The 24,843-nt window shown below is 38.0% G+C and overlaps 1 protein-coding gene across 1 annotated transcript in view; it reads right to left on the reverse strand.

Annotated features, from left to right (window-relative positions):
- Window positions 1-24,843, reverse strand: part of C7 (complement C7) — a 68,551-nt gene that overhangs the window by 33,741 nt on the left and 9,967 nt on the right. Inside the window, exons 4-10 of the mRNA XM_072605742.1 lie at window positions 19,087-19,228; window positions 16,897-17,041; window positions 15,597-15,735; window positions 8,917-9,051; window positions 7,144-7,387; window positions 4,938-5,051; window positions 1,429-1,595 (exon numbers count right to left, since the gene is read on the reverse strand). Of these exons, the coding sequence (XP_072461843.1) occupies window positions 1,429-1,595; window positions 4,938-5,051; window positions 7,144-7,387; window positions 8,917-9,051; window positions 15,597-15,735; window positions 16,897-17,041; window positions 19,087-19,228 (1,086 nt within the window). The remainder of the gene's footprint in view (window positions 1-1,428; window positions 1,596-4,937; window positions 5,052-7,143; window positions 7,388-8,916; window positions 9,052-15,596; window positions 15,736-16,896; window positions 17,042-19,086; window positions 19,229-24,843) is intronic.

A 24,843-nucleotide genomic window follows, 5' to 3' on the forward strand; every position in this document is an offset into this window, starting at 1 on the left:
AATCCTGGAGGCAATAGGAAGCCGCTGGAGTTTACTGAGTAGGGAGGTCACGTGATCATACTAGTGTTTTAGGAAAATCACTTTAGTGACTGAATGGAGAATGGTTTGGAGCTGGGAGAGCCTTGAGGCAGACCCACCAGCAGATAATGAATTATTGCAGTAATCAAGACATGAGGTTATGAGGGATTGCACCAATGCAGTGCCAGTATCATGGCAGAGAAGGGGCTGCTTTCAGGAGATATTGCAAAGGAGAAATTGGCAGGCCTTGGTAACAGCTTAGATATGGAGGGTAAGAGATAGTGAGGAATTCAGGAAAACTCCTGAGCCTTAGGGTCTAGGAGGATGCTGTTTTCCTTTACAGTAAAAGAGAAGATGGAAGTCAGGAAGGGATAAAGGTGAAAGACAATGAGTTCAATTTTGGATATACTGAGCTTCAGAAGTCTACTGGACATCCAGGTTAAGTTTTTTGGTTGTTTTTTTTTTAGTTTTGTGAAAAGTAGTTGGAGAAGATGCACATTTGGAAGTCAACAAGATATTGGAGCAGGAAAGGTAGATCTGACAATCATCAGCATAAAGATGGCAATTAAATCTACGGAAGCTGGTGAGATCACCAAGTAAAGTGGTATAGAAAGAGAAGGACCGGGACATAATCCTGATGGACGCTCATGGTTAGAGGGCATGATCTCAAGGAGGATCCAGCAAAGAACACAGATAAGGATCAGTCAGATAGGTCAGAGGAAAAGTAGGAGAGAGTGGTGTCCCAAAAATCTACAGAAAATAAGACTATCAAGAAGGAGAGAGTGATCATACTATCAAAGACTGCAGAGAGGTCAAGGAGAATAAGGATTAAGAAAAGGCCATTGAACCAATTCTTGTTCTGTATCCCAAAGAGATCATAAAAATGGGAAAAGACCCGCATGTATAAAAATATTTATGGCAGCTCTTTCTGTGGTGGTAAAGAACTGGAAAATGAGGGGATGCCCATCAATTGGGGAATGATTGAGTAAATTGTGGTATACAAATGTAATGGAATACTATTGTGCTATAAGAAATGATGAGCAGGCAGACTTCAGAAAAACCTTATATAAAGTTATATGAACTGAGTGAAGTGAGCAGAAACAGGAAAACTTTGTATACAGTAACAGTCACATTGTGTGATGACTAACTTTCATAGACTTGGCTCTTTTCAGCAATGCCAGAACTTAAAACAACTCCATAAAGCCTCATGATAGAAAATGCTGTCCACATCCAGAGAAAGAACTATGGAGTTTGAATGCAGATTGAAGTAGACTATTTGCTCTCTTTTTTGTTGTTGTTTTATTTTATTTCTTCTTTCTTGTGGTTCCTCTCATTGGAGGAACCATCTCATTTGACTGATTCAAATAAACATATCTATTCCCTGCTGCCTTAAGTAAAATATCACCTTACCTTTTGTTTTATTATTGCAGGATACTGTCCCACAGTTGCAGCCCATGAAGCATACCGGGCTCTATTTACAGCAGGATCATTTACATTTATATAACTAAGACCATTTACCAAATCTGAGTTTCCTCCCTCGACAACTGCTTTACCTCGGAGCAAGTCATCTTTTGTTCCTATTCGAAAAGGAATTGAAAACATCAAGTAAGGATATGCAAATGTATATAAAATGAAAATTCCAGCAAACATTCACAAACAATGCACAGCATTCAGAATTACAGAAGCATAATGTACAAAATACAAGTATAGGTAACATCTTAATTAACACAAAATGGGTTGTGATTTGAAGTAGGGAGGGGATAAAGGGGGAAAACAATGAGTAGCCACATCGGTGATTCAAAATGTTTCTGATGTAAGAGAACTGATCAGGGGAATAAATTCCTGTTCCTAAATCAGCTTGAAATCATTGGTCACAAATTTTAATTAGGAAGCATCTAAAGGTTCTCTCAGGTGGATTATAGATATGAGCATCAGCACATTGTTGAAAGGCACAAGGAACTCCTGATGACTGGCTGACTGAGACTCAGAGGATAGACTTTTGTCAGAGGAGTCTTAGAGACTAAAAATCAAGTTTGAGACCTTATCTCTCTGTTTCTCACTCTTCCTTGGACTTTGTGAAGACAGTCCAGAAGGCAATAGAGAAAATCTGTGCTCGGGGGAGTTTGGGTAACCCATTCCCATGAACAGTTTTGTTCTTCAAGGAGCAGATCATGATGTCCTTGGATGTGAAATTAACTGTGTAAACTCTGTAACTCAGTGATACCAGTACTAGGTCTATACCCCCAAAGAAACTGAAGAAAGAGGAAACATGTCTATCATTACATAATTATTTAGAGCAGCAATTTGATTAGTAGCAAAGAATTAGAAACTAAGGGGGTACCCATCAATTGGGTAGTAATTAATCAAATTATGGGACATGAATTTAATGGAATACTATTATACCATTAGAAATTATGAAAAGGATAGTTTCAGAAGATCTGAAATGATGCACAGTAAAGTGAAAAGAATCAGAAGAACCATTATTCAATAATGTTACAGAGACAAACAACTTTGAAAGACTCAAGAATTCTGATCAGCACAATGACCAACCAACATTGCAGAGGACCGACAATGAAACATGCTGACCACCTACTGACACAAAGGCAAAGGATTGATTCAAGGTGCACAATGAGACAAATATTTTTTGGGCATGATCAATGTGGGAATTTGTTTTACTTGACCATGAATATGTTGCAAGGATTTTGTTTTCCTTTTTTTCTAATGAGAGTGCAAACACAAGGTGGGAAGTAGAAAAAACAGATTTTTGTTCATTCAAAAAGTTGCCAAATTTTTTAAAAGCATATGGCAGAGGCATCTTATGCATGTCCACTTAGCCCAAAAGTTAGTCCACAGACAATATTCATGTACACCAAACTCCAAACTGCAAAGGAAAGAGAATTTTATATTCCTTAGGCAGTATTATCTGGGAATCTAGCCTTCTAGGCAGAGAAAGGAGCTCTAGGAGTTGTATAGGGTCACATAGCCAGTATATGGGAGAGGTAAGAGTTAAATCCAAATCTTTTTGGATTCAAAGCTGGCTCTTTATTGACTAAGCCACAATACCCCTCAGTGGAAACAGAAAGGATATATCTGAATAGATGAAATTAAGAAAGGAAAAACAGGTATGAAAGTCCATTTAAAATCTCTTGCTGGAAAGGTCCCAGGGTAAGAATAGAGTAAGAGGCAGGCTTATAGTTGGCTTCAGGGATTCAGAATGAGGAATTATTCTATTATCCTATGAAGGAAAGGAGATCAAAGGGTACTGAAGCTTGCGAAGATATCATCGACAGCAGAAACTCTGAGGTCTAGCTAGCACAAATGATGGGCCCTGCCTTCTATGGTCCAGTGCCTTCTAGTACATCAAAATGTATGACAAATCAGATCTCTCTAAAGTAGAGGAATTTGACAGGAAGAAAACAAGTCCAGAACAAAGGACACGAATATACTTTCTTCAAAGGAAAACACTGGGCAAAAGAAGGAATGTGTCAAGTCCTCACAGAGATGGGACCTGTTAGTGATGAGGTTAAGGGGTGATGGGGAACCCCAAAATACCGATGGTCCGGGTCGTGCTCGAATGAATTCGACTCAAGCCTTCTTAAATGCCAGAGAAAACAAAGTTTATTAAGGATTCGCCTAATTGGGTTGCCTCTTAAGGGGCCTAAGCATTTGTGATGCTAGTAATCACAAACGGGCCAGATAGAATCTCAGCTAGACAGAGTCTGAGCTGGATTCAATCTGAGCACCTTCATGGAGGCAAGATGGAACTTAAATACAGAAAAGAGTATAGAAAGGATCTGGTGGGTGGTCTGGTAGTCCAGGGTGATGGGAGGAGGGGTTTAGGAAGGGTCTTGAGGAGAATCAACAAATATCAGACTTGGGGGAGCCTAGGTGGGAAGCAGGTAGGGCAATCGAGGGATAACAAACAATGATCACAGATTTGTTTATAAAAGGCCAGATTCTGTGAGGAGATACAGGAGGAGATCAATTTGAGTATGAAAGGTCAGATTCTGTGAGGAGAAACAGAGAGCTCAATTTGAGTATGAAAAGCCAGGTTAAGTGAGGAAATTCCAGGGGAGCTCAAGGAAGTTCCCAGAGTCTGAACCTCATCATTAGCAGTAACAGAATCAAAGGCTTGCTGAATTTATTGTTTCACCTTGAATTGGTTTTTAAATTATAGATATGAATATATATAATAAAATATAATTATAATTAAAATAAATGAAACAAAAGATAATTATATAACATAATATAATATTATAGATATTCCAATTATTAATCTGTCTTCATTCCCTTGTGTTTTAAAAGAGAGAAAGAAACAAGTGATCCTCTGGAGTCTTCTGATTCAAAATATTCTCCATTGTTACCCAGTGGTTCCCTGCTATCAATGCTAAACTAATAAGGTAGATTATTCAAGAAAAGGTACTAGGGGAAAGATTAACAGAAGTTTGTGGGGATGGGTGCCCTCATGGGCTAAATCTCCATTACTCTGACCTAAAAAAGGGTCCCTGATTATTCCTGTGCATTGGTTATAGAATAGCTGTAGTTCTACCAAGTTTAATATTCCTTCAAAATTCAAATAGGAAATAAACACTGAAAGAAGAGAGAGAGAGAGAGAGAGAGGAGACAGACAGAGCGAGAGAGAGGAGACAGACAGAGAGACAGAGAGCGAGAGAGACAGAGCGAGAGAGACAGACAGAGAGAGAGAGAGAGAGAGAGAGAGAGAGAGGAAATGCTGCTTACAAAAAACTGACTACTTTCAGTTAGAAAAGCTGGATGAGAAATCTCTGGCAATTACTGAGTGTGAATTATAAAGAGGATTCATGCTTCTCACCTTTTCATGGCACTTGTACAAATATTGATTATACTATAAAATGTTTTTTAAAAGTTAATAAGCAAATTGATGAAAGCATTGAACTCACCTGAAGCCGCCTTTAATAACTCAATAAATTCCTTGCATTTCTGCTTAGATACTTTTACAAAAAAAAGATTTAAGCTTTTTGAGGTACATTCCCGCATATCAAGCAAGTTAAAATCTGGAAGAAAAAATATATAATTAACTTTCTGTATTAACTTAAGACTTCATGTGTTTTGCTTTGTTTTTCCTTTCCTTTATAGTCATTACTATTTAGAACATCTCTAATCAAATCTAATCAAATAATGCATAAGAAAATCATTTTCTAAGATGTAAAATAATATTAAAATGTACAAAACTACCTAAAGCAGTGTTCTTTGTGATGACCAAGAACTGGCAACTGAGAGAATTGGTTGAACAAGTTGGACTATAAGAATATGACAGAATACTATCATACTATAAGAAATGATAAAGTGAATGGTTTCAGAAAAACCTAGGAAGATCTATTTAAACTGATGCAAAGTGCAAAGAGCAAAATCAGGAGAATATACAGCAACAGCAATATTGTAAAGATATACAAGTTTAAAACACTTAGTAATTCTGATCAACACAATGACCCACCATAGTTCCAAAGCACTCATAATGGAATATGCTATCCAGCTCCAAATAGAGAGCTGATAGATTCAGAGTGCAGATTGAGGTATATTTCTTTTTTTTTTTTTTGCTTTTTGTATAAACATGGATAATGCAGTAATCTGTTTTGCACAACAATGCATGTTTGTAATTTTTCCCTTGCTTTCTCAATGAGTGGGGGAGGAAGAGAATTTAGAATTCAGAAAATAAAAAAATATAATCTGTGCTTTTAAAAAATTTAATTTAAAGAGAGCAAAATGACTAATCTTAGAATGTTGTCATTCAGTTGTAAGGCTGAAAAACAAGTACTTTTCATTACTTTTAAAAATAGAGGAAAAGATGACCTCTTAAAACAATCTAAGGACAATCTGTGAATGAGTTGTTTCAGGAACCACTGAAATATAGTAGCCTAAGTTACTTCTGTGACAACTTTGGTCATTGAAAAATGTAAGAAACACATTGCAAGAATAGTAACTAAATACATTTCATCTAAGGAGAGACAGTGTCCAGTGAAAATCTGACCAGATTTCACATCCTTCCCATGAGTTTATTATTGCTTCCTAATTATCGGAGCTGATCTTTACATCCCAGAGGACAAAAAGCAAACTAGTATCAATAAGTGAGGACATCATAGCAAGAAAGGGACGAAACAACACTCTTGGATGTATAGGAATCAGACGAGTTATCAGTCATGAAGGAAAAAGGGTTGGGTAACGCAGAGTTAGTTCTAGGACTATAGAGTCAATCTTGTTAGATAAGGAAGCTAGAAATCAATCAATGAATATTTATTGAGCACCTACTACCATGCACTCTGAAGGTTGTATAGAAACATAAGAAATTATTCCTGTTCTGAAAGAGGTTCCAGATTAACTGGAGAGAGAAGACAAATCTCACCAATTATATAAGGTGGTAAACAAATGTCAGATGAGGAATACAAACAACACATTTCACAGAAACCCTGAGGATGAAGAATTTGTATCGGCCTGAGGTAGCCAGAAAAGGCTTTATGAAGGAAGTGGGAATAATCTTGGCTTATAAAAATTGATACAAATATTTTGGTAAAGAGGAGAAATAAAGGCATCCCTGTGAGCAAAGGAAAAAATATGAGAAAGAAGGCATATGTAAGAAAAAGAGAATAAACCAGTTTAGAAAGTATAGGGTTAATGTAGGAGAGTAGCATAAAATGTGATTTCTCCCTTAATTTCTCCTGGTAGGATGATGTTAACTTGAGGCAACTGTGTGGAAAGAAGAATTTGGACATGGTGCTACACAAGTTCTCATCCTACCAAATCCAGATGTTTCCAAAGGAAACACATGTGTTTATGATTTGGAGTGACTACAACTTTGTCTCATAACAGATAGAAATTGATTGACCCTAAAATTCTTAGGTTTGTGAATAGAACACCTTGAGCATTACTAGTTCTTTTGTCATATAACGTTACATCATGGAATATTGGTTCATCAGAAAAGACAGCATTCTGGGCATGGGAGATAGCTCATACAAAGGCACAAAAATGGGAAATAGAGTATTACATGTGATAAATAGAGAAGATCCCAGTTTTGACTAGTTCACAAGAGCACAGGAGTGGGAATATTATGCAACTAAGTACAGAATACCAGAACAATTTTAATAATCATACCATCTTGCTTCATTTTATCTGTGTCCACATAAAATAAAACTTGGTACTCTCCTCCTAGGGACCCAGACTGCAGATAATGAGTCCCATATAATTCAATTATCCTTCTGTATGAACTATAGTCATATAGAGAAGGGAGATGGAAGAGATCTTTCCAAAAGAGTTCAGCAAGATTTAAAAATTCTGGTTGGTTATTAATGAACTGAGCTACTTCAACACTGTTCCGGATAACCATCAGTTGGTAACTCTAAAGAAAGAACAAAAATAAATTAGAATGGTCCATTCCCAACATGCACCTCACCCCCCCTCCCTTCCGTCCCCATCCTCTGTCAACCCTGTTCATGTTTCACAACTGACCCTTCTGAATCAAGGAGTCTTCTGAAAATCTAGCCTCCACAAAGAACCCCTGAGTAGAATGGGGACAATATCTTTTTCCCTAAATGACCCCCATGACCTTGGAGGGTAAATTGTATTCCTTCTCAAACTTGAAAGGGAAGCACAAAATGTATATCGAGTAAACTCATTAAGCATTAAACCAATCTTAAGGATATTTACTCTAATGCTGTCCACTGGGGAAAAGAATATTTTAGAGGTGAAATAAAAGGGTCCTTTTGGTACTTCAGTAATTAATCCCCTTAGCGCAAGACCAAGGTAAATCTACCCTATACAGAATCCCCTTTGTAACCAATAATGGTCCACCAAAGTTTAAAAGATTTGTTATTTAGTCATTTTTCAGTGTATCTGACCCTCTGTGAGTTCATTTGAGGAATGGTTTGCCATTTCCTGCTCCAGTGGATCAATTTGTCAAGCAATCAGAGATTAAGTGAATTGCCCAAGGTTACACAGCTAGGAAGTGTCTCAGACTGGATTTGAACTCAGGTCTTCCTGACTTCAGGCCCAGTGCTCTATCTACTAAGTCACCAGCTGCCTCTCCTAAAATTTTTTTGTAGTTCACAAAAAAATAAACCATTTTGCCAGTTCACTCATTCATCCCACCCTCACATACTCAGGAAGTAAACACTGTCTTTCGGCTTGGCTTATTAGGGACGTGGCTATCTGAAAATGTAATAGAAATTATATAAATAATAATCACCCCCAAAAATGGCTAAGCAAACAAGCACATAGTAGCTCAATTCATCTCAACTGTTTATTTTAGATGCCTACAAGACTCAAGAACATTCAATTATCAAGTGTTTTAGAAGCATTTCAGATTTCTGAGGAAAAGTCCATATCCTAGACTTTTCTAAAACGTCTTTAGCCTCAAAGTTTATTTGGTCCAATATAATTAACATCCTCTGTTTATGCTGATGGATATACCAGTTAGAAACTAATTACAATTTTCTTATGCAAGTGACTAAAATACGTGCAGTGAGTTACCATGAATTTCTTTACTTTATAAGGGCTAGGAGAATCTTAGTACCTTCAACTATAAAGCCAAGGAGTTTTCTCTAGTGAGAAACTTTCAAATGCATCAGTTTTCTGTCAAAAAAAAGCCCAAGACATTGAACAAGTACACAATATTTAATGAATCAAATTATAAATAAATTCCTCATCAGTACAATAGATATATTGAAATACTAGATTATTTTGTCTCCTTCATAGTAGGATACATTCATTTTTGACAAAAATGAAAACTCAGCCTTTTATTAAGTTAATCAAAAACATCATATTTCAGTTAATGGAAAAGTACCACTCACTAGTGACACCAGCTGACTTTTGTTAAAGAAAACTGTTCTTATCCATTGCCTTCTAAATAATCTACCAATTTCTACTCACCTTTTCATTTTGGTTTGCAACTTTACTTGAATGGAACTGGTGTCCACTATTTGATGTAAAACGAGTCTCCATATGTTTGATGTAAGACCAACTACTATTGTAAAATTCATAACTGAAATCGTTGTCTATTTTCACCTGGAAGGAAAACAGAAGCTTTTATTCATGGCTAAATCTAGTTACACAGAACAGCTGTTACTATTTCTATCCCTGGAAAGACTTTTGCCCAGTTCTGTTACTCTTAAGGCTTCTTTTGCCTGCACGCAAAATGCAAAGCAAAGATCATCAGTTTGCAACATTAAATAACTAAGGCTGTCCCGTGAGAATATAAGAAAGAAGGTGGTAAGTAAGAACATGATATCAATAAAAGCATTTCAAAAATGTAGCAAGTATACAGTTCTGTTTCTCCTGGTAACAACCTTTACATAATACTAAGCATAGTAACAATGTCTTGGGCAAGTGACTAAAACATTTAGCTTGTTAAGGATTTGAGTCGATGTGTGCAGGGAAGTGGTAGAAGGAGTAAAAAAAAAAAATTCTATTTGGAATAGGAATGTATTAAATGAATTTATAAGAATTTATAAGAAATTGAAGTCTTGAATTACATTTTATGTGTTTAAGCAAATGCTCATATTAATTTGATTTTCCTAATAGTGTATATTACCCAAGCAGAGAAGAGGAGAAATCACTATGAGGTATGTGCTAGGTAGAAAAAAAGGACTCATCCCAGATTTAAGATTGCATGTAACCCATATATAATCAAGGATAGACTCACTGCAATAACAAAGGCAAATTTATTTCATTCAATACATGTACACAGAGTACCTACTTTGTGTGAGATACTGTGAGAAATGTAAAGAAGGATGAGACCATCTCTATACTTCTGAAAAATATAGACTGGGGGCAGCTAGGTAGGGCAATGGCAGTGGAATCAGGAGGACCTGAGTTCAAATTTGCCCTCAGATAACTTGTTAGCCCTGTGACCCTGAGCAAATCACTTAACCTCAATTGTCTCCAAAAAGAATAAGGAAAAGTATAGGATAGTCAGAGGGACAGGATATGTACACAAGTGGATATCATAGGAATAAGGATTGGTCCTGTAATTTCATTGATATAGGAAAATCCTGGATTAAAATAACTCCCTCTACCAATATTGAATAGCAACTTCTCTACAGTTTATAATCTTAGAGAGTTTTCTGCTTAGATCACTAAAAGGTGAAGCCAATGTGTGACTGAGACAGGTCTTGACCCCAGGTCTTCCTGGCTTATAGGTTAGAGAACCTATCCAGTCATTTATGCCATATTGCCTCTCTACACTATAACTAGGATACTAGATGCCCAAGAAAGATCAAGGGTTATCAGCTTGAGTAATCCAACCACATCAGATCATTTCCCTAGTTCCTTCCTGCTTATTCAGAGAAAGATATTAACTAACAAAATTCCCTATCTAGAGGTCATCACTCTCTGAGGAATGTAAAGATGAGATGTATTTTCCTTGTGCCAATCCTACACTGTATTGTTTTGTTTGGCTGCCATATCTATATACTACCTTGCCACACAAACTTTACTGACAATCTTTTAAGTAGTCCGGGGACAAAGTCTTCCTCTTGAGTTCAAAAAGTATCCTTCATCAGTACACAGTGAGAAAGGGATGACCAGGCAGTAGTTAGTCGGCAAAGGACCTAGGGGTCTTAGTGAAAGAAAAGCCCAACCTGAGTCAAAAATTAGATATGGCAACCAAAAAAAGCTAATCAAAATTCATTTTAAAAGAGACACTGATGAAGCAGAGAATGTCCAAAGGAAAGCAAGCAGAACATGTACTTTGAGTCCACACCAAATGAGGATCATTTGAAGGAAAAGGGCTACTTAGCAGGGAAAAGAAAAGATGAGGGAAATAATATAGCTCGTTTCAAATATTTTAAAAATTGTCATATAACTAGTGACTACATTTTTTTCTAATCCAGCAAATTAGCAGGGGAAGAGTAGCAAACTAAAAGAAATGCACAGGGGTTATAGACACTTACTAGGTTTTATGTGAGAAAAAAATTGTTCCCAATGAAAGCTATGCCAAAATGGAATGAGATACCTTGGAATGTTACAGGGCTCCCCTTACTAGCTGCAGAAGAGTGGTTGATCCCCATTGGCAGAGTTGGTAGGAGTTCTCTGCTTCAATGACATCATAGATCCAGATTTTAGGGGGCAAAATAGAAGCAACTACCTAGAAGAGAACTACCCACACCTCTGTTCTACCACAACTTCCCTGGATGGATAAGCAGCAACTGCTTTTTGATTATCTAGACTTACCATTGCAGCCTACTATATCCAGACTGGAAGTTTGGGGTATGGTACTCATATTACTGATTTATTATCCTGTTGTGCTTATGAGTGGCTATAAATCCGTAAGACACCTTGATCATAGGGTAGTCTTGACTGAAGGATTCACTTTGTGAATTGAAGTAGGAGGACGCCCCAGGTGCCATATCTGTTTCAATGTCTATTCTCTCAAATCAGCAATAAACAGTTTAATTCAATATAAGGGGAAATTTCCTAAAAGCTGTCATTTGGCTTGCTCTCAGCACCAGTTGGTAAGCTGAGTTACCCTCTGCTGAACCTTTCCTAGTTCAGAAATATGATTAAGTGTTGGGTTACAAACCCAACATGGGTCTTCCTATATGTGAAAAATCTGAGAAATACAGTATTGGTTCTGGTGGAGAAATGGTGAAACTAGCCTTGGGCATATGGATACTGACTGCTGCATCAACAATCAAACATACTGGCTCAGCTAGTTGGTTTTACTTGTTTCTTTGCAAAGTAAGGGTCTACAAGAAGTATGAGGACCAGAATATTGCTAGAGTGAAAAAAAATTGAAAACATTAATAAAATATTTTATAAACAGAAATAAGCAAAAGTATGAGTAATAGAATGTACATTGACAACCCATCAAGTAATTAAGTCATATTAAAGTAGATATTTATAGTCAATAGATTTTAAAACTAGATTTTCTCTAAATAAGTCACAATAGACATGGTCAACCTACACTAATATAATTGACCTATTTTCTTTTAAACACTACATGCATGTAACTCCAAAAGGCAGTCAGGGCATAATGGACAGGGAGCTGGCCTGAGAGTCAGTAACATCTGAATTCAATTCCTGCCTCAGACACCTACCAGCTGAACGACTAGGACCAATTCACTTAGCTTCTCAGTGCCCTCAGGCACCTCCTCAAGATTATAAATTTCAGAACAGGTGCTGATCCTCGTTGGTAGGGGCCATTTACTCACCAATAGAAGTTTCCTATTCCAATGGAATTATAGAACCATACAAAAAAAAAGTACGAACTACTTATCATAGAGATATTTACCTCACTACCATACCCAGCCTGGATGCTTAATAGATGCTTTTTGATTGTCTAGATATATCTTTGCCTCCTACTACATCTAGATAAGCATACTGGAGTCTGGTACTCATATTACTGACTCATCCTACGGGGATTGTAAGTGAATTTGGAACCATAGCATGCCTTAAACCTGGGGGTACTCTTGTTTAAGGGATTCACTCTGAGTCTGTTCTTTCAAAAAATAATAAATTTGATAAAATTTAAAGATAAAAAAATTAATTTGATAAAAAAAGAACATTTAGCTCAATGTAAGGAAAAACTCCTAACAATTAACACACCAACAACTATCCTTACAAGTATTTCTCAGGATCAGTGTAAACTGAGTCACACTTTCCTGTTCTTTCCCTGGCTCATGATGAAGTTTGGATTGCAAAGTTCCTTCCAATCACCCACCTCACTTTCCCCCCAGGCTAGGACCCTTAAATTAGACTCCTTTCCTATTCTACCACAAGCTAAATTTCCCCTCACTTCTGTCAAACCTTTTCAAATTCAGTGACTTGAAAGTCGTTTTCAATGCCAATCCAAAAACCATGCCATACTGTGGGAAACAGAAGCCAGGCTGCATGCTGTTAACACAATTATTCCTCCTCTTTAGACTAGTACTTTCCAACAGAGCTGGAAATTCTCTTTGTTATTTTTCCTCTTCTTGCAACTTTTCTGAATTTATAAAATAGCATGGGTCATTCTTGAAGCACATTGAGAAGGTGTTGGCAAGGCACACTCCCAGGAGAAGGTAATAAAAAACTCTGATCCTAAACCTATCCTGTAGCCTCTCCTGTGGCCTTTCCTTCTTATAATGATGTCTGCCAAGATTCCAACATTTTCAGAGATCAAGTAACAAGATATAAAATTTCCAGTCATGAGAGGAAGAGCTGAACAGAGCTGATTACAGAATCCCAGAATAGCAGAGTTGCAAGCTCCCTCTGAAGCCAAGTCAATAAGCATTTATTAATAAGCAATAAGTGCCTACTATGTGCTAAGAGCTATGCTAAGTGCTGGGGGTGCCAAGAAAGGCAAAAATATGACCATTGCTCTTAAGAAGCTTATATTCTAATGGAGGAAAGAACATTAAAATATCTATGTACACATAAGATACTAAACTGGTGGTCATCTCCGAGGGAAGACATTAAGAAGACCTGGGAAAGTTTGTTATTTTGCAGAAAGTGGAACTTTAGCTGAGACTTGAAGGAAGCCAGGGAAGGCCGGAGGTAGGAATGAAAAGAAAAAGCAGTGTAGACATGGGGAGGGTATGGGGGAAGAGCCAATGAAAAGGCACAGAGTTCGGAGAAAAAATGCCTTTTCTGAGGAATGACAAGGAGGCTGTGTCCCTGGACAACAGAGTACATGAAGTGAAAAAAGGCATACAAAAACTAGATTAGATCTGATTATATCTGATCTTGGAGGTGGTAGGGCACCAATGGAGTCTATTCACTTGAGTGGGAGTGACATGGTCAGACCTACTCTTGAAGAAGATGGGCTGGGGTGGGTAGAGACTTGAGGCAGGTGGACCCACCAGCAGACTACAGCAGTAGTCCAAGCACGAGGTGATGAGGGCTTACACCAGAGTGACAGCATTATCGGAGAAGAGTAGAGGACGTAAATGAAGGATGCTGCAAAGTAGAATCTACAACATATTGGCCAACATATTGCACACATGAACTCCATATCCATTTTATTCAGACATCTCTTAATGACACTCATCATCTTCCATGTTTAATAGCTTTATGTAGGCATGTACTATCCCCTGTACTAGATTACAAACTTTTTGGAGACTGATGACCATTTCTGTTCATGTTCCATCCCTCAGAGCAGCTGGCAAGGTGCCTTCCATCAATCAATTAGCAATTATTTATTTTATGTAAGTCATTGTGCCTGGGTGCTGGGATAGGAAAACAAAGAAACTAACCACAATTCAAAGAGCTTAAATTCTAAAGGAGGTGGGGTGGGGTGGAGAACAAGCTTTCATTATTAGTAATCTGTTTACTACGTGCCCAACACTGTGTTAAAAGTGCTTTACAAATATTTATCTCATTTGGTCCTCATGACAACCTTGGGAGGTAGGTTCTATTAGTATTCTTCATTTTACAATGGAAGAAAGTGGGACAGAAAAGTTGCAAGAGAAAGAAAAATAACAGAAGAGAACTTCCAATTCTGTTGTGGTCTTCCCAACATCCTTGGTAGGTAGGTTCTATTATCCCACTTTTATAGATGAGGAAGCTGAAGCACACAGAGGTTAAGTATCTTGCCCAGTGTTATAGGGTTAGCAAGTGTCTGAGGTCAGACAGGAACTCGGATCTTCCTGACTCCAGGCCCAGGGCTCAAGCTATCATGCCACCAGCTATTGGTACCAGACAACATGTACCAAAATAAACTATAAGTACACCTGTAAGTAAACACAGGAAGTAAATACAAGGTATTTTCCTTGCAAGGACAGTAGAAGATAGGGGACTCAGGAAAGACCTCTTATAATGAGTAGTTCTTAAGCTGAACCCTGAAGGAACCTGGAGACTTTAAAAGATGGAATGGAAGAGGGGGAGCTTTCCAGGTAGGAGTGATAGACTGTTCAAAAGCAGAAATGGGAGATGGAATGTTGTGTATAGAAAGCATCAAGCAGCCCTGTGTGGCTGGAATGGAGAAGGCAGAGGCAAACAATGTATGAGAAGTTGAGAAAGGTAGACCCCGAACATATTCGGTGTCAATAGATGTTTTCTACTGAATGAATACCTGGATTCTTCTGGGATAGAATCACATACATGAGGACAATCAAGGAGAGTTGTGTGACTCCGGAGCTATCCCTGTATATGTCTATACATGATCTGAAACCATGCAGGCACAAGGAAGCTTCATATGCTTAGGCACAGCTCTTCCCCCTTGGCTCCCTTAGGGTTTTCAGATTCAATCACACTACATTTCTAACTTTATTATTAACGTTACTCAGTCATTTCAGTCATGTCTAATTCTTTGTAACATTTTGGGGTTTCCTTGGAAAGAATACTGGAATGGTTTGCCATTTCCTTCCCCATCTCATTTTACAGAAGTGACTTGGCTGGGATCATACAGCCAGTATGTTTCTGAGGTTAGATTTGAACTCATGAAGATGAGTCTTCCTGACTGGTACTTCATCCACTATGTCACATAGCTGCCCACTCAAACAGCCCTGCCTGAACCATAATGAATGTCAACATAAAGAAATCATGCATGAGAGATCCAAGGTGATCAAAGATAAGACATGCATTCCTTAAAGAAGAGAAGGGAAAGAGAAGCTCAAAAGTTAAATCAATACCTGAAATGTGTAGGAGAGGACATTTGCACTCAGCCGGTAGAATTCTTTCTGATCACCACTGAACACCTTTCTACACTGACCACCAAAACTTTTCGTGTTGATAACTGTGTCCTTAATCTGGCCAGTTAGCACATTAAACCTATAATGAGAGAGGAGACTTTTTTAAACGAAAATGGCAATTGCTGGAAAAGGACAAGTTAGAGAAGTCTTTAAACTCTCAAACTCATTACAGCTAAGCATCTGTTCAATTGAGCTTGGAGAGAGAGGACAGACCACTAATGCAAACCATCTCTGAAGCATTTTCCACATGTTTATGCTTTGTGTAGTCACTAATGCTAATGTATGGAAAATAAAAAAGATTAAGGGCATATTTGCTACACCAGCTGCAGCACAGTGGTATCTATGGCAACGGTTTATGTCTAGAGCTATATCTATAGCTAAAATTAGTTCAGTTAAAAGACCAACCAAAAAGGCACTCTCCATTGTACCAGAGCTAAGGTGACTCTTGAGGAGGGATAGTTGCCTAAAACCAATTGAAACTAGTTACATTTCGGCAATTTGACTCCTAAAATGAGTCTATCCTTGGCCTTCATGTATACTGTTTAAAAAAAAAACTCAATGTGAGAATCATTGACAACTATTTTTCTATTTGAATCATTTCAAAGCTTTCATGGCTTAATACAAGTATGGAAAATTAAATGATCTTCAGAATTTCCATGGAAGAGGGAAAGTTGAAGCTATATTAGAAGGTTGAATTTGGGCTAAACACCTCACTTTCTGTGCCACAGCTTCCCCATCTGTAAAACAAAAGAGTTAAATTAGATCAACTTGAAGGTGCTCAGTGCAGCTTTTTCCAACTTTATTTTAAAAATTAAAATGTCCCTAGGAAAAAAAATATATCTTGACGGAAGATCCCTCAAGGAAACATTTTCCAGCCAGTGTGGCACAATACATTGGTTTCTTCACTTGCAGCTCTTGGGCTCTCTCTCCCTCCTTTTCTGTGTATGTCTATGTGTATGCTTTGTCTTCTTTGATTCCCTAATCTGTTGCCCCACTTTCATCAATGGATGTTCTTTTCTCCTAACCTTCTCCCGGTTATGTCCTTCCTATCATATATACATACCAACAAGGACAAAGGAAAATATTTGACACACCTTTCCTTTAAGCAGTAACCTAATTTCTATGAGCAAATGGATAAGACTAGAAAAGAAGAAGAGTATTTGCTTAGATTCATGAAACTAATACAAGATGATGCCACTGGTGCTAATCCATGGACACCAGATGGATCCTTGCCTCTTACCCTGCTCCAGTACATTCTACATGAGGAGGAGGTCTATCAACATCACACAAAGGTTTGCCTTCAGGGATCTCACACAGATCTTCATCACTGCCATCTTCACAGTCTCTGTCTCTATTACAAACCAGGGATTTGCTAAGACACTGACCTAAACGCAGGGGACAAAGGAAACAGAAGAAGAAAAAATCAACTGCCCCATTTTCTGAATTATGTCAAATATTCTTACGCATATAGTTCACCATAGCAGTATAATGGGAATATAATTCAAGGCCCTCCAGTGTCACAGTGAAGGCTGACAGTCTTTAGTATCCCTGTTTTACAGAAGAGAACCTTATGACACAGCAATCTCATTAGCCCTAGGCTACAACACCATGGAGGTAAAAACCTAAGTTCAGAATTCCAGGCTCTTGCCATAGTTATGTTTGTTTGTTTTCTTAGAGGCGAGGCATAGTGGAAGGAAGACTGGATTTGGAGTCAGAGGACCTGGATTTGAATACCAGTTCTGACACTGCCTCTATGACTGAATAAATGTCTTAGCCTTCTACCTGGGCTTTGTCTTCCTCTTCAGTAAAATGAGGGGGTTGGACTACAAAGCTTCATCTCAGCCTATGATCCTTCCACCTCTCAATCAACTCTCTACAAGTACCTGAAGGACTTTCACCTAGGAAAAAAAGGGTTTAGATTTGTCCTGTTTGGTCACAGAGGTCATAACTAGGAGCCAATAAATGGATGGCAGCTGGTTAGCGTGGTGGATAGAGCACTGGATTTGGAACTGAAAGGACTCTTCTTCCTGAGTTCAAATCCAGCCTTGGGCACTTCCTAGCTGTGGACAAAGTCACTTGACCCTGTTTGCCTCAGTTTCCTCATCTGTAAAATGAGCTGGAGAAGGAAATGGCAAAGCATCCAGTGTCTTTGCCAAAACAAAAATTTTAAATGGGGTCATGAAGAGTCACGCAATTGAAACAACTGAACCACAAAGCTGCCAGAAGACCATTTCGAGTTTGGTTTAAGAAACATACAGAATCATCCCTAACATACAAAATTAATCCAAAAGTGGAATGGGCTTCCTCAGAAGATAATGAGTGTGCTGTCAGTGGAAGTCTCCAAGAAAAGGCTGAAAGATCACCTATCAGTTGTGAGAACCACAGGATCATAGATTTAGACCTGGAAGAGACCTCAGACATCATCTAATGCAACTCTTTTTTGTAGATGAGGGAATTGAAGCTCAGAGAAGCTAAGTGACTAGTGAACCTACAACTAAGGTACAGATCTAATAATTAGAACCCCAATATTCCTGATTCCAGTCCCAGAACTTTAGTCATTATACCACCCTATTTCTCATTTGTGTTGTACAGCAGAGATTCTTAACCTTAGGTCTTTGGGTCTCCCAAAAGGTCTGTAGATAGATTTCAGGGATTTTGTGAACTAAGATGAGAAAAAAAATTATATACACATATATGTATACACACACACATATATGTAAATAAAGATAGATGTGTGTATGTATATATATATACATATATATATATGTATCTTTATTTTCACTAAGTACTAACCAAAAATTTAGCATTTCCTTCTCATATGAATGCAGGCAACAGACCATGATTCTGTGGAGGGGTCCAAAGGCTTCATCAGACTGAAAATTAGGTCCACAAAACGAAAAGAATAAAAACCTCTCTTGTAGAGGGAATTATTTTCCAGTTATTGATTGAACTATGTGAACCTCTGATTAGCCTTCTAAATCTGATATTTTGCATTTCCATGATAAGAAGATGTCTAAGATCCCAACCAGCTCTAAATCTATGATGCTATGAGTCAATGTTAGGAGAATGAGAGTGTTCTAAAAGCTCACTGCTCCTAGGCAAGCATGTCACTGATGAAATTGTTCTGATGCGGTGGTGAAATCTACAGGTGACACCTCAGAAGATCTCAGCTAGCACCACTGCTTTCTCTGCGTTTGCTTTATTGACATTAGAATAAGAGGTTCCTCTATATTTCTACCCTGTGCCACCACTTCTTACAAGGTATATCACTTTGTATTTCAGGCCTCTCGGAAAGAAGGGTGTATGCAATAAGTCAAATTAAAATTCTATTAGTGTTTGGCCTTCAAAAGGAAATGGTGATATTCCATTCCAATATTAGGGATCCCTTAAATTTACTATCCAGTTTCAAAGACCATGGCAAACAAGTTACCTGAGGAACACCTGAAAAGCTCTCCACAGCCATCTTCTACTGGGCACCCCCTTGTAGGCACACACTTTTGTGTTTCAAAAGCATCCCCAGCACATGGCTGGCCACCATATTGCCCATAAACTGCTATGTGCCGCCTTCGAATCTGAAAGTAGAGCAACGAGATGCTTTTAAAATATCTCCCAATATTCCTTTTTATCTGGAGACTGAAACATGAAACATGAAGGAAATAAAAACAGTTAGAGATACAACTGGCCCAGCAATCAGTCAACAGGCATTAGGCAAGTGCTTACTTTGTGCCAGATGTTGTGCTGGTGATAGAATGAAGGCAAAAACCTTCCTTTCCTCCTGGAGTCTACAATCTATTAGGGGAAGCAATACGTAAATAACTAGACGCATACAAGATAGTAGAGTAGATGGGTCAGTGAAGGGCAATTGTTGATCTAAAAAAAGAAAATACTGAAAAAATAATTCCATTGTCCTAGATATATAGAGCAAAGGGAGCCTTTGGTCACACATTAGCTACAGTGTCAGCAGTGAGAGCAGAACGCATCCAGTGATCCCTGTGGGATGAGACAAAGAAATATAAAGGAATACTGTTCTCAAGGTTCAAGACAATGGCCAAGACAGCATGTGTTGATACGGAAGATGAATAGACAGGCATCGATCCTAGAATCCTGAGTTTGGTTTCAGATCACTGCAACAAAAGATAAATCGCAATAAAGAGAGTCATACAATTTTTTGGTTTCCCAGCACATGTAAAAGTTATGTTTACACTATGGCATGGTCTATTAAGTGTGCAATAGTATTGTGTCTCAAAAAATGTATATACCATAATTTAAAAATACTTTGTTTCTAAAAAATGTTAATCATCATCCAAGCCTGTGGCAAGGCATAATATTTTTGCTGGTGAACAGTCTTGCCTCAGTGTCACTGGCTTCTGACTAATCAGGGCAGTGGTTGTGGAAAGCTGCAGTATCTGTGACAATTTCTTAAAATAAGACAGCAATGAAGTTTGCTGCATCAATTGACTCTTCCTTTCACTTGAACACTTAAAGGCCATTGTTAAGTGGCCTAATTTCAATATTGTTGTGTCTCAGGGAAGAGGGAAACCCAAGTCAAGGAAGAAAGATTGGGAACACAGGCTAGTGGAGCAGTCAGAGCACACACAACAGTCATTAATTAAGTTCTCCATCTTATATGGGCACAGTCTGTGTACCCCAAAACAATTACAATAGTAACAGCAAAGACCACTGATCACAGATTATCATAACAGATATAATAATAATGAAAAGTCTGAAATGGTGTGACAATTACTAAAATGTGACACAGAGACACAATGTAAGTAAATGTTGTTGGAAAAATGGCACCAATAGAATTGTTTGCCACAAACCTTCAATTTGCAACAAAAAAAAACCCCACACAATATCTGGAAAGTACAATAAAGCAAAGTGTAATAAAACAAGGAATGCCTATACAAAGTAGAAGTGAAAGTAGAAAGTATAATAAAAGATAAAGTGACAAACAAGATTAAAGCTACTGAAACAAATGTATAAGGACCAAAAAAAGTGTTATAAATAGGAAATATGTTAGCAGCAATATGTTAAAAGATTTTATTAGGCTTTAAAATTAAAGGTAGGTCAATCTCAAGCCAAAGCAAGAACCTCTCACCTAAATCTTGATCACAATTGGACAAAATAGTATTAATTCTGGTTGGCAGGATAGCAAGAATCTAAGGCTTTAAAGAAAAAAGGGAAGTTTCTTAAGTCCCTTTCTCCCCAAAGACTAAATAAACTGCAACTCTATGAAGGAGATATAATTATCTCCATTCTACAGATGAGCTGAGACTGAGAAAGTTTAAGTGACTTGCCCAGGGTGACACAACTGGTAAGTGTCTGAGGCAGGATTTGATCTGAGGTCTTTCTAGCACTCTACCAAATGTACCACATCTGACTGTCTCTAAGAACTCAAATAAGACATCCAAGACATAGGACTATGTGATTCAGCAGCATGTGGGGAAGGACCAGGAGAGGAGTGATCCCTCTAAGCCTCATGGGGATCCAAAGACAATAAGTATGTGACCATGTAAATAATGTCCTGTAATCAGACGCCAGAGAAACTTATTTGTGAATGGCTGGTCCAATCCCCATACTGTTTAGCTGGTACTGTGTAATGAAATATTTCAATGAAATATTTTGATAAAGTTGTAGGCTCACAAGATTAGAACTGGAAGGAACTTCAGAGCCTATCTAATTGAACCCCCTTATTTTACAGAGAAAGAAATTAATGCTAAGGAAGATTAAATGATTGGTCTGACATAATATAGGTAGTAAGCATCAGTAAGTCCTCAGCTCAGGTTCTCTGACTCCAGAGTGAGTATTCTTTTCACTAAACCATGTTCCTCCTTAAGGGAAAGGAAAGGGAATAAGAATAGTTGTGCCAGGCAGTGTGTTAAACACCTTTTACAAATATTATCTCCTTGATCCTCACAACAACCCTGTGAGGTAGGTGCTACTAGTATCCCCATCTTATAGTTAAGGAAACTGAGACAAACAGAGGTTAAGTTGCACAGCCAGTAAGTGTCAGAGGGTAGTTCTTAATTCAGGTCTTCCTGAGTCTAGGCTCAGTGCTCTATCCACTGTGCCACCCAACTGTTTCCTTGAAATCTGGTTCTGGATTACTTCATAAACTCAGAGACCCAGAACAGAGGAACATAATAAAAAATGCACAGACAAAAATAATTTATAGTTTATATGTTTATTCTTCACAATCTCTGGAAATCTCAGTGATTTCTAAATTTAATTCCATGGATATTTACAAATCACATACTGTATAAATTGCACTATACTATGATGTAGTCCCTACCTCAGAGAGCCTACAGTCTCTCGAAGAGTTAATATCTCCACAAAAAAGCAAGTAATTTGAGAAGGAGAGAACTCCTACCCCGGAGAAAATTAGGAAAGGCTTTGTGAAGTTAGGTGACAACAGATTTAAGCCTTAAAGGAAGCTAAAAAGTCTAAGAAGTGGAGATGAGAAAGGAATACCCACGTGGTATAATGCCAGGAATGCACCCAGCCTGTGCAATGCTGTGGGGACTGTAGAAAAATACTGAGGCCATTTCTAACAGTGTCACTCCGAAACTTTTTCTAGCTGGGTAATTTTGGGGATGTCTTTCTACTTCCTCTGACTCTGTCCCCCACTGAAATAATTCTGTTTTCATCATGCTATTTTTAATGGATTTTTTTAAATATTGTGTTTCCTCATCAGCTTGTCCTCACGATATCTTAATTCCATGATATTTTTGCGAGTTTAATTTCTTCCTCTAATTCTTTTACTGTGTTTGGGTAAAACCTACAATTTCATTGGTATAGAGAATTCTTAGGGAAGGAGTGTTTATCATCCATTTTATTATGTCTGAGAAAATTCAGGCTTCACTTCTGTGTTACATTCTTCTGGTTTTTTCTTGTCTTTTTGTTTGTATTTCTAATCCATAATGTGTTCTCATTGTGTCAGAACTCTTATTTTTTCATTTCTTTGAGTAGGTTTTTTTCCTCCTAAAGGCACATATTTTTTCTTTTTGGCACAACTATTGCTACTTTTGAGGGGAGTATTGAAGATCAGAATCCCTCTATCCATCTTCCTGGAAGGCTATTCCATTTTTCTTCAAGTGAGTAACAAATATCTTCCTAGTAGCAAGGGTTCAGAGGTGAATGAATTTATACTTTTACCAGCCCTTTTACTGGGCATCAGATAGCATCTCAAATCTTGGTACCCATGGGGAGGCAAGACTGAGTAATGTATACACGACTGACAAGGGGAGAAGAAAATCCAATGCCTTTTTTCTATTACAGCATTAACTTTAAGAAATACCATACTAGGTGATATGAAAGGATTAAATTTTCCTTTTTTCAAATTTATAAGCATAATGTCTACTTCCCCACATAGGCAATAGTTCACCTTATTTCTTGTGTCATCTTCTCACTCCTTTGTCACTAGTTCACCTTTGTTTCTCTCTCAGGAATCTCCTTTCCTCATTAAAATTCGTTCTCACCTCTTCTCTTCATTTTTACTTTTCTTTAGCTCTTTATTCTTTATTCCAAAATTTCAACTCTACACTCTCTCCTCTTCAGTGAAGCCTTCCTCTGAGCCTGGAGACAGGAAGACCTGCGTTTAAATGTAGCAGTAGACGCTTACTTATTGCGTGATCTCACACAAATTACCTAATCTCTATCTTTCTCAGTTTCCTCAGCTGTAAAATGGGAATAATGATAATAGTATCTCCTTCCAGGGTTGTTGTGAAGATCAAATGATGTAATATTTGTAAAGTACAGTGCCTAGCACTTAGTAGGTTCTTAATAAATTTTCCATCAAGTCCCTTGCCCATTTTCCTACCGTCAGCCTTGCCCTGTCAAACCTCAGCCTTCAATTACTCCCACCATCTTCTTCCTTTACCCCTACTTGTGTGCTGCTAAATAAAGCTGGAGAAAATCATGAAATTAACTAGGTCCAGTACAAATTTATTTTACATAATCTCATTTGGGTTTTCACTGGGTCAAGGAAATCCTTGTGTAAGTCCTTAATAGATTCACTATCCCACTCACCACAGCAACTTTTTCAAATATTTTCATCCCTCTTCACAACTTTCATGGCTCCTCCTCTCCCCACCCAAGGAATCAAGCTGAGAAACTTGCCTCATATTTCATTGAAAAAAAAATGAAGTCATTCACAGACCTCCTTCTCATCTCACATCACTAAAATGCCATCCACCACTATTTCCTCCTTCATTTCTGCCTCGCATGAAAAGGTGTCCCTTCTCTTTGCCTGGAAATCCCATTCTGTACCATCTTCTTCAGCAGTTTGCCACCTCTGTCACTCACATTCTCTCACTCATCTTCAAACTCTCCCCATCTACTGGTTGCTTCCTTCTTGCCTACAAAAACGTCCATGTCTCTCCCATCCTTCCATCCATGCCTACTAGCTATCTTCTTAGATCTCTTCTTTTGTGGCTTAACTCCTTGAGAAGGCCTTCTAAAATAGGTTTTCCCTTCCTTTGCTCTCTAATCTTAACTTTCTGCAGTCTGGCTTCCAACTTCATCATTCAGCTGAAGCTGTTCTCTCCAGAATTACCAATGATCTCTTAATTTCCAAATCTAATGGCCCTTCCCCAAACCTTCTTGAGCTCTCTGAAGCCATTGACATTTTGTCAGTCACCTCCTTCTTCACAGTCTCTTGTCTCTAAGTTTTCATAATTCCACTCTTGCTCTCCTTCTATCTGTTGGACCACAACTTCTCTGTTTCTTTACTAAATCTTCATCCAGGCCATTCACACTATGAATGTCCAACAAAGCTCTATCTTGGGCCCCCTTTTCTTTTTCCTCTATATTATTTCACTTCTCATCAGTTACCATGGATTCAATTATCATTTCTATGTTGATGTTTCTCAGATCTACTCATCCAGACCTAACCTTTCTCCTAACATACAATCTTGTCCATCTACCTGTTGAACATCTGGAATTAACTGTCCCATCAACATCTTAAACATATGTCCAACACTGAGATCATTAACTTTTCCCCAAGCCCTCCCCTTTTCCTAACTTTCCCATTACTCTAGAAGGTACCACCATCTTCCCAATCAGTCAGGCTCAAAATCTTGGTATCATCATTTTCAAGTTCTCAATAGCACTTATCTTACTAATTTCTACTTTCACAACATCTCTTCCTCTTTGTTCACACAGCCATCACCCTGGGCAGGTCCTTATT

This window comes from Notamacropus eugenii, chromosome 4, assembly GCF_028372415.1.
Source record: "Notamacropus eugenii isolate mMacEug1 chromosome 4, mMacEug1.pri_v2, whole genome shotgun sequence".
Classification (NCBI taxonomy): Eukaryota; Metazoa; Chordata; class Mammalia; order Diprotodontia; family Macropodidae; genus Notamacropus; species Notamacropus eugenii.